This window comes from Mytilus californianus, unplaced genomic scaffold (genome assembly GCF_021869535.1).
Source record: "Mytilus californianus isolate M0D057914Y unplaced genomic scaffold, xbMytCali1.0.p SCAF_5, whole genome shotgun sequence".
Classification (NCBI taxonomy): domain Eukaryota; kingdom Metazoa; phylum Mollusca; class Bivalvia; order Mytilida; family Mytilidae; genus Mytilus; species Mytilus californianus.
In genome coordinates this window covers 78,270,752-78,282,126 of record NW_026262701.1, presented here as the reverse complement: position 1 = coordinate 78,282,126, position 11,375 = coordinate 78,270,752, and the positions used below count along the sequence as shown (strand labels likewise).

The following is an 11,375-nucleotide window of genomic DNA, read 5'->3' as shown; positions in this document are numbered from 1 at the left end:
TAGTATGTGATCATTTGAAAGGCCTAAAACACATACAAACGGTGCAGTATCTTCTCAATGTTGACAAATTACTTTCCATGCAAGGAAAATAATTGTCTCAATTTTCTTGTGGTGTTAGGAAGTTTTATATATATATGACTTTCTTTTGCTTTGAATTTGTCTGCGACAGTTTCTATTGTACATAAACAAAGGACATGCATAGTATTATGTGAATTTCTATTAGATTATCAGCAATAAGTCATTCACACCGTGAAACAGAGATTGATCGATAACAAAATATAGGACGACATGATTTTTATATAAGATGTTTAAGTAATTAGATCGTGCTTGTAGTAACTATGGATGCATGACTTTGGAATGCTTATCTCGTGGCAAAAGACCAATGCTGATAGTAACAACGATACTAACAATGACATGTTAAAGTAAAGAGATTCAGACAAAATTAATAGTGAAAAATGTTTTGGAATTCTATGTTTTTTGAAGGAAAAACTACTACCTGGATATTCTATGTCAAACGTTCAGGAAATTTCGTAAATGGTCATAACTCGGAAACTATTTATCGTAGTGATCTACTGCCTTCACCAATTGACCCCTTGAAATAAAACCTTATAAAAAAATCAAATTCAAATCTGTGACACCGCAATTACCTTTTCTAAAAAGTACATAGAAACTTTTTACTTTTCGATTTAGGTACACAAATGCTAACAATGTGAGCATTGTTTCACAAAAAACCATTTCTGCTTTTCAAAAGTCACTCTCTGTTTTCAAAAGTACTTATTAACCCTCATTTTACATTTAGTATAGCATGGAATATAACATGATACAATCTTCAACCAAAAAAGGAGCTTCCGGTTTTGAAAATGCCCTCCTAGTTATAAAAATACTAAGCAAACATATATTTTTATATAAAAGAGTAAAAGTTTTCACTTGGATCAAATTTCAACCAATCAAGGCATGTGTTTTAAACAAACAATCGGCATTCCCATGGGAACCAACTATGCTCCTCTTCAGACTTCTTACATGATTTCCATAGGAAGAATGAAAAGAATCTAGCATTATCCTTTACCTTTACGTCCAGCTATAAAGATACAGTTGGCACAACTTTTTAGAAATTTTCGAGTTTTAATACTCTTCAATATCGTGTCTGATTGAGCCACTGATGAGTCTTATGTAGACGAAAAGGGCATCTGGTGTAACAAAAACTACAAGCCTGGTATCTTTGATGAACTTTTTCGATACGATATTCCACATCTTTCATACCCTATCACGATTTCCTTGACTGAGTGTTACTGCTTACAAGGAAACTATTGAACGAAGAATTCTAAGTGGCGAAGTTAAAGTCATCCCTTCGAAACTTATACTGACGTCATCAAAAAATATTTGACCTTTACGGAATACTTGTTTCACAGATGACGACAGATATGTTCAAATTGTCGTTTTTTCCTCGAATGTGACATCTAATAAAATTTATCAACGAATTTGTACTTATTTAAGCAACACGACAGATGGCACATGTGGAACAGTATATGCTTACACTTCCTGAGTACCTGTGATCACCCCAGTTTTAGGTGGGGTTTATATTTGTTTTGTTTTATGTTGTTTTTTGTATATTGTTGTTTATCTTTTTGTCGTTTTTAATTTTTTTCTTATGAGTTTAAATGTCCCTTTGATATCATCCGTCTATCTTTTTCATTAATACATATTTTGTTTTCAGGATGCAGTCGATATTGCTCTCTTTCGTCTGTTGTATTTTGACAGTTGGAGCTGGAGATACCGATTTTGATTACCTTTTGGATCAATACATCCTAATTTGCGGCAATATGCTATGCAATGTAACCAAAAATTTTGCCCCAAAAATTCCAGCCTACTTATCGACTTGTACAGAATGTTCTTGTGATGAAAACTGTATTTTCGATGGAAGCTGCTGTCCAGATATTTTTTTCTCTCTCAATCTTGAATGCACAAACACTTTAATCGTTTCACACAGTTACGAACCGGGTGACTTATTCGAAGATTCATTTCTGATGAGAGGGACTTGTCCCGAAGATACAGATTCTTCCTGGAAAGCTAATTGTGAGGGTAACAAAACCCTATCAGAAAAGATACAATTTCTACCCGTAACCTCTTCAGAAACTATGATTACATACAAAAATAAATTTTGCACTCAATGTAATAATGAAAGTAAATTTGAGCAATGGCTATTTAATTCAGTGTGTGGCGAATTCGTAGATTTTAATTTCATTTCATCCTTAGATGAAATACTCAAAACAGCTATAGACAAAAAATGTAAAATAAGCAGTAAGTTAGCTGGATTGAAGACCGTTGGTTGCTTTAGAGTATACGGATACAACACCATAAAGATTTGTAATGTATCCGGTTCTTGGATAACATACAACAAAGATATTGAATGGGCATGTCTGAATTACAATAACAAATTCCTTGACTTTAAGAATGTTTTTTGTTACATATGTAACCCACCAGTAAAAGTTGAAGAAGTAATAACAGATTGTAACATTACAGGGAAATTATTTTTGCATGAAGATTACCCAAATGTCCAGACAGCTTGTAAAAAATTTGGTGCAACAACAGCAACATATCCTTTCAAAAATATCTACTGTTACCTCTGCAATTCAATACCTTTTCAAATTTACATAAATGACAGGCGTGTTTTTATGTATTTTGATGCGAATGTCAATATAGAGGAAAAGGTGGTAAACGGAAAATTCTTTAAATATACTTTTGAAATAGATTTTTTTAACGCTGAATTCATAGATAGTTATTTAAAGACACAAGCAAATTGGTCTTCCGAGACACATTTGATGATAAATAACCGAGTTAATCTAACGGAAATTTACACATATTATTATGCTATGACAGGAAATGGTCATTTTTGTGTAAATATATCATCTATTATAATGGCAGACGAAAGACATAATTGTGGTTGTTATGATGGTTGCCACTTTGCTTATAAAAAGCCATGCTGCATCGATGCTGATTTCAAATACTCAACCTCGTGTATAGATGGTTATCTGGTGTATGACGGATGTGAAGATATAGCTATGGATTTTAAAATTTTGTCATACAAGTGTCAAAACATAGAAGAGTCATCTGATTTGTTTTCATCTATTCCAGTTCATGGTGAACAATCAAATGCAAACTACAAAAACATTTACTGTGCCATGTGTAGAAACCACAAAACTAGTTCTGAAGCTAATCAAAAAGCTGACAGTTTCTCTATTTTCCTGACGTTCAAACCATGGAAATTTACTTTAATATGTAAAAGTGTCATTCCAATATATTTCCATGTTTTTTTGTCACACTTATTTGAAACTCGATTTTTATCGAGTTGCAAATTAACATTAGTTCCAGATTTTTGTCACATACGATGTCCTATTAGACCGGATTATACCAAAAGAAAAACTAATATTTCATGGGCTTGTCAGAACTTTGTGTCTACACCTACCAGCTTAGAATTTTACAATAGAATTAACGATTCATCGCTTAATAAGTATAAAAATATATTTTGTGCTTTGGAAGATACGATTTATAATAGAATTCCAGCTCTGAAACAACATTGCAATTTCACTGGTCGGTGGAATTTTATTGACAAGCTTTTACCACAAAAATGCAGGCAGCTTCCGCAAATTGATTTCCACCTTCCATATAAGAATATCTTTTGCAAAATGTGTAATGAAGAGTAAAAGGAATATATCAATAATTATGTGGGCTACGCTTCTTGTTGGCAAATATCTCCTACTCATAGCTATCTTTATTTCCGAAGTTTGTTCTCATTTTTATCATATGAAAAACAAGCGGACAGCTTAGGTCAAGGAAGATGCGAACAGAGCCAAGTGTATGATTCTATAAAGGTAAGATTTATTAGACGCTGATTAATGCTATTACTGCGTTCTAAATTTAATGTACATTCTAAAATAAGCAGTTGAGGATTATGCCATAAAATAGATAAAGCGCTAGTCAAGTAAACCAGAACTGAACTCTTTTAACTGAATGGATAAAAGCTGTTCGGTTATGCATTCAGACGCGTTTTCAAAATCTGCGATATACAATAAGAACACCGGTATCTAACCCTTACAAGAAATCCGATGCTGTGGATGTTTTATCCTCTTTTTAAGACAAATATATTGTTATTCTAGCAGAAAAAGCCTCAAACAATGGTGTTTTGATATGCAAACATCATTATTTGGAATGTCTAACTAAAGAACTTGGAATGCACAGCAAAACTGGGAATCATACACCAAGCCTTACACATGTTACATCAATCACGAGTCCTTTCTTCTCCTTTTTTTTCGTTTTACATAAAAAGGGCGCACAGATCACCCGTCTTATTTATACTGAATGCTCATATTTTGCAAAAATAGCTATAAAGAAAGATATATCGATAGGTTGTGAATGCTTACTAATTCTAGATATTTACACTAAAATTATCAGTTATAAACTTCACAATTTCGCAAACATTTGAAACTACAACCCAATGCTCAATTGAAAGATGAACTACATCGCCATATAACACAGAGTTTTTTCTCACATAATATGAATCGTTGATACAAATTTCTTTTTGAAAGTGTAGAAAAAAAAACTTACTTTGTGAAGAACCACACAGATTCAGCAACAAATACATTAAAAATTACATGTAAGAAATGCTGGACATTTTTATCGACAACATATTTGTAAAGTTCGGTTGATTGATATTTTAACAAACTGTCAGGATTTCAATTCGTACTTATATGCACTCCAGCTGTGCTGAAATGAATTAAATTCATATAGAACCTTCTCAAAGACAAAAGAAGAAAACATATGCAAAGTTCTTTGATTTAACTTTCGGATATATTAATGATAACTTGTCACTCATTTATCCAAATTTCAATGACTGCTTCCATCTCATATATCCCAGTGAACTTGAAATTAATGAAATGTCCACTACGATATAAAGTCTGCTTCATATCTTGATATTTTCCTCTTTATTGACACAGATGGACGACCTCAAACTAAAACATATGACAAACTAGATGATTTCAACTTTTCTATTGTCAACTTCATATTTCTCTGCAGTTATATAACATCTACCCCCTTCGTATGGCGTTTAAATATCTCAACTAAACCGTTACTCTTGTGCATCTATGTCTCAAGTCACTAGCTACTTTCTTTATTCCGAATAGTTGCCTGGTCTGTAATTTTACCAATTGTTTCCTACTCCCGATTGTAACATTTTTACCGAGTGTAGATGGTCCGGGAACACAGTTATCGTCCTTTGATTTTCGTTGTTTACAAATCATATATATTTGGTGGATGATGAGAATTCTCCTCCTCAAAGTCCAAATTTTAGAAGTCGATGTAAGTAGTTTTAGAGCAAAATCTGTCAGTTTCTCATATTTTTTTTTATTCTGATAGACTATCTTGAAAAGTTCCAAATTAATTTTTTTGGACATTGAAAGCCCTGCATAAAAACTGATTATCTTCATAGGGTACGAATAAAACATATGGAACAATAAAAGACATGTATACAATAATACGAAAAAAAAGTTCCAGTGTTGGTAACATTATATGGCCAGCCAAACAAACTGATTGATCAACTGACTCAATCAAAATGAAAAGAGAATTACACTTGTGCTCCTTTTTTGTAATTATTTTTCATGCTGCATGCATAATTCAGTACAATTTACCTATAGGATGTGCATGAGTAATTATTTACGTGTGCATACGATATTTCAGAGCTAATGTATTAAGAGTTTTTTTTCATACGCGAATATTAATTGGTTGAACGTTACGCAATACTTATATCACAGATGATCACCCATTTGCTCCGTCGTTACTATAATACTGTCTGCCTTTCGTTGGTAATGACGTGTTACTGAAAAAGACTTGAAACCGGATTTTTACCTGTCATGCGAAACACAAAGGGTCCTTTTTTGGAGCAGAAATTTAAGACCCGCTGGTTCACCTGAGTTCACATTCGATATTTGATGCTGTGTTGGTATAATTGTTAGGTGTTTATGATGTTTATTCAGTATATATTCAAAAAATATATACCATTTATATTCACTCTTATTGGTCTATAATATAATGGTATTTTTCAAGGTTTCATTTCAAAATTATTTTTTTAATTAATTTAAATGTGAATTTTGTCTGCAATTCATATACATAACTTGGAATAGTTGTGATGTGAACGTACATAAGTTATCAACTAAACGACACAAAAGGTTATTTAAGGGGTGAACATACTGTTTTAAGCATTTTTAGTATTTGTTATACGTGTTATATACATGTAAGATATATTAACGAGACCAGCTGGCCAGAATTTTGTGTTTAAAAATTACAAAAGAAACGGTTAATTGAAATTTGACGTGGGAATTTCCTATAAAAACGAAACAAATACCTTGTCATCATAATGCAATATATTAATTGTCACTTTGTTCAACTGATTTACAGCAACACTTCTTTTACAGGATAAATGTCGTGATATTGTGTGTTACCCTGGACGTGTATTGATTAATGAGACGTGCATACCACTTCTGCCATACACTTCTAATCTTGGTTATATACTTACATTTGGAGTTCATGTTCAATCTGAAGCTCCGATAAAAAAACAACAATACTTTTTACAAATAATGAAAAAAGAAATTCTGATTCAACTAGGCAGACAGTTGAATAGAACAATTGTTCCCTTTCTTGAAAGAATGATTTTGAAAGTGAATACCACGTGTTCATCAGATGTGAATTTTATTGGACCATATTTACATATATCGGTATTTTTGAAATTATTCGTTAACGTCGTTATTAACAGAAAAGAAATTGAAACAAAACTTCTACAGTTCCAAGAAAAACAATTTTCATTTGAGCATTATTGTTTTCGGCTTAATAAAATGCTAAATTGTATGATAAAATGCAATGTAAAATATGATAATGGTTCACTTTATCTGCCGATCGATGTGCCTTTCAGAAAGTTTGATATCACAAAATGTTATCTGGAGACGAAACGTATGATTCCTGAATCTCAAAGATATATTCACTCTCATATCAGTGCTTTGCTTGAGTGCCCACAGATAGAGTTAGATAAAACAGAGGTAACGATCGATGAATACAACCTACTTAATGTACCACAATACAGTACCGTTTTAGATTATCACAATTTCTATTTAACCAGATCAGATCTGAACCCAAGGATTTGTGTAAGTACGTTTAAAAGTATGATGTTCGCTTCTTCAGAAATGAGTGTGTTACAGATAATAATTCTGATATTTACAATAGTATCGTTACTATGTTTATTCCTGACTTTTATTACTTATTGCCTTTTTGAGCAGCTACGAACACTTCCAGGAAAGAACAACATGTGTCTTGTCATTGCTTTATTTTTTGCTATGGCCTTTCTAGAATTTGGTTTGAACAAAACACACGTTATAACTCTTTGTATTGTACTGGTAGGATTTATTCATTATTTCTGGTTATGTACATTTTGTTGCTTAAATGTTTGTTCCTTTCACATGTATTGCACATTTAAAAGGAATTTTGTTTATCGACAAAGAAGTAAATCAGAAGAACGAAAACGTCTCTTGCTATACATTCTATACTCATTTGGGGTACCGGCCATAATCATTATTATGAATATACTTTTTACAAATTTCCTCAATGTTAAACAATTGTATGGGTATGGCGGGAAAATGTGTTTTATTTCAGAAAGGTTATCTTTCATTATAACATTTATTGTTCCAATCACGATCATGTGTCTGTTAAACGTCTTTTTCTTTATATATTCAGCACATTCGATTGCAACGACTCCAAAATTGAAAAATGATGATTCCTATCAACACAATTCAGTAAATCTAGCTGTTTACATCAAACTATTTACAATAACAGGCAGTTCATGGATAATACAAATAATAGATTCATTTCTTCCCCTGTCATTCTTTTCCATAATTGTGTCCCTGTTAAATGCTTTGCAGGGAGTCTATATTTTCGTTGCATATATATGCAACACACGTGTTTTTATTCTTTATCGTAGTTTAATTTGTAATAAACCTGTTATCAAATCTGGTTCTGAATCACGCAATGTCACTAAAAATGAAACTTATTTGGCATCAACAAAACTATGAACTAAACAGACAGCTGCTACGTCAGACAGAGATTTGCATCATAAAATGAAATAACATGGAAACGGTTGAAACTTTTTGAAAATTACGTTCAGGTAAGATGCGTTATGTAATTATTTTTTTTTCATTTAGTTAAGAAGCTGTGCATCATATTTGCTGACATGACTGGTTCATAGCCTGATCTACAGATTTACAGGAGTTTGATAACACTGAATGTATTATAATACCTAGATATTAATGTTTATTAAATCGCATTGTATTGTCTAAAATTACAACAACAACAAAAAATTCCAAATGTATTTCTTGAATTGTTGTTTTGACAGTAGACATTTTCTAGAATGTATAATTTAGTAAACACGCCTTGTAATCGAAAAAAAATTATGAATCATAAGTTGACAACGCTGCAGACTTGAACTATTTACTGGTCTAGTACAGTAACTGTCAGAATTTTGCCGTTTTTTCCCCCACTCCGTTAGGAAATTATCTTGTATAATATATAGCGTTTCCAAAAGTTGGTACGATTTAAATCATTTTTAAGAAAAAGCGCAGGGACACCAGCGGGGAAGTTTAGTGTGAAATTTTATAGCTACAAGGACCCTTTATCGTCAGTAATGAATCGTGCAACAAAATTATAGCTATTTTCGCTTTATCTGATATTCATGTGACATTTTGATATTGTGTAGCAAGAAGAGGAGACGGTCTGTAGAATGGGCGATCTACATCGTCATTTGGTCAATAAATGTAGAAGCCGTTTTCCATTAATGAATATGAACTTATAATAAATTTATGTTACTTGAAATAATATTTTTTACGGTATGTAAGTTAGATAATGCATATTTTATTGTTTTACTTTCGTATAACAATTAACACCCTTTGTAGTGTTAGGATTGCCCAATGAAAGACACCACTACGTTCGGAATGTCATTGGATCAATCATAACACCCCTCAACGACAAGCAACATCTTAAAATATGCATTATCTATGTATCATTATTGTTTATACCCCTCTACTACCCTAAATATTAATGTGTAACATTGTGGTGTGTATGCAATGGTGTAACTGTGTAAATTAAAAAAAAATACTTACATGTAGAATACTTAATTTTTCATAACTGCCTACATCATACATGACATTGTCGTTTAATAAGCATTACATGTATGTGTTTCATAGCTTATATGTGAATAAAGAATTAAAAAAAAAAATAAAAGTACAGATTTAATGCACGGTGTCAACAAAGAACACTGTTTCGTTTTACATCAACATGAATTGTCAAAATAACAATTAGGAGTAGTATTCGGATATTAGTAGAATCGGATAAATGTCAGAATATTTTATACAGCAAAGGTAACATATGCCGACTTGATCAGTTAAAGTAGTTAAGTATTGTTGACGATCATAATTACAAAAAAAAAAAGAAATGTAGTTAACACTTCAATCCATTTAAAAAAATCGCATTGAACTTCATTATCGTTTTAATAAGTGTTGACTTATAGCTCTTAACGTTACAGTGTATTTACGCATGTCAAATGTTTAGGTTAAATCGTTCCTGATGAAGGTAAATTCAGAAAAGCACATAGGACAGAAGAACATTATAAATTGTTTATTTCATTCATTAGCACTAGGTCGATACCAGAGTTGGTGATCTGTTAGTCACCAATATTCATTTAATGATCTGGTAGTCACCAGCGGTATCATCACCTCAGTAGTCAGTGTGTCGGTACTGACATGATTTATAACATATACTATAAAACTCCCCGTTCACCAATTCCAATTAACACGATAGGCACCTCTGGACTAACCATCAGCAAGCACAATCGAAAGCAAAAGTTCGAAAATCAAAACAGTTAAACTCTTTAGGAGCATTAAAAGTTAGAAAGGCTTTATAACATGAACATCTCATCTTAGCTAAGTTTGTATTGCCTTATCGAGTAATGTTTTAACCTTAAATCTAGGGACAGCAGTGACACATTATGACTCTTTATTAAAAACCACCGGCTTGACACGAAAATATTATATCCGGTACAAATGACAAATGACAAACGTCAAATTTGATTTGGAGAAAACATCATCACTATTCATGTACACGTATAATATCGTTTTAGCGAGGAAAACACATGCGTCGTAACCACCTTGAGTACAATCGGTCGCATTGACCGATTCAATCATTACCTTCTACTTCAAGGTTTTATCAAATATATACGTATATTATATCATATACAAGCTCTGTAGTTGTACTTGTTAGTTGACATTGTATGTTGTTGGCCATCCACAAAAAGTGTCTGCAAAGGATTTATAATGTGTCTTTATAAATTTATTGATACGTTCCACATATGTATTTTTAAAATTATGAAGCGGTATTTAGAATATAACAACATACCACGTACTAATAGGTTGATGTTAAGTATCGCCGTAATCTTGGATTCAATCGTGAACACATCAGCCAATTAGTGAAACCTTCAAGAAATTGTCGTGATCACGAACCAACAATAACAAAGGATTATTAAATGAATATTGGTGAATATTGTCCTCAATGCAGTTCCATATGACACGATCTTTCGAGTGCAATACATATCTTAGGAGGGATACTGTTCACCAGTATTTGAAATGCTCTGTATGACATTTGTTGTTTCTTTACAATACAATCCATTTCATTTTTTACATGTATTATGTTCTTTTCTGGCATTCATGTACATCCGAACTTTTCCGTTGATTTCGTCTGGAATGCTTGAGACCAATTGTTTGTACACGTATTTAAATATATTTGAACATGAAAATCCTAAAGGTGTTTGATGAAAATAGAGATGATAGTCTAAGGACAACTTTACTTGAGCAGTTGCAACATAGTCTTGATACAATTTCATAATTAGAACACATGAAAGTAAGAGACATTCCGTTTTGAATTTTCCTTGGAGTTCCGAAGTTTTATTATTTTACTTTTAAATATTAAAATGCATCATTTAGAAAGACATGAGTATAGGACAATCAACGTATATGTGTTCCTGCTAACAGAAAGTATCTTTAACATTGCTATAAATAATCTTTCCCGTCGAAAATTTTACAGACGTTGGCCGTTATTGAATATTTGTTCCACAGGTAACGACATATATGTTCCAATTGTCGTTACCACGATCATGTCCTCTTCCCCTCGAATGCGATCTACTGAATGAGACTTATTACCAGGTTTGTACTCTACACAACGGATGCCACATGTAGAGAAGGAGCTGCAAACTCTTCAGGAGCACCTGAGATAACCCCGATTTTTGTGGGGTT

General features: G+C 32.4%; 1 protein-coding gene across 2 annotated transcripts; it reads left to right on the top strand.

Annotated features, from left to right (window-relative positions):
- The first annotated feature begins 1,720 nt into the window (after positions 1-1,720).
- On the top strand, positions 1,721-9,286 carry LOC127701489 (adhesion G protein-coupled receptor E2-like). 2 transcript variants are annotated; one of them, XR_007982061.1, is made up of 3 exons: positions 1,721-3,869; positions 6,465-7,187; positions 8,238-9,286. XR_007982061.1 is itself a non-coding variant. In XM_052205371.1 (2 exons), the coding sequence occupies exon 2, from the start codon at positions 6,627-6,629 to the stop codon at positions 8,106-8,108; it is 1,482 nt and encodes a 493-aa protein (XP_052061331.1). In that variant the 5' UTR covers positions 3,703-3,869; positions 6,465-6,626; the 3' UTR covers positions 8,109-9,286. The 2 variants fall into 2 exon arrangements, 1 of the variants encoding a protein (XP_052061331.1); XM_052205371.1 differs by having other exon boundaries at positions 3,703-3,869; positions 6,465-9,286.
- The last annotated feature ends 2,089 nt before the right edge of the window (positions 9,287-11,375 follow it).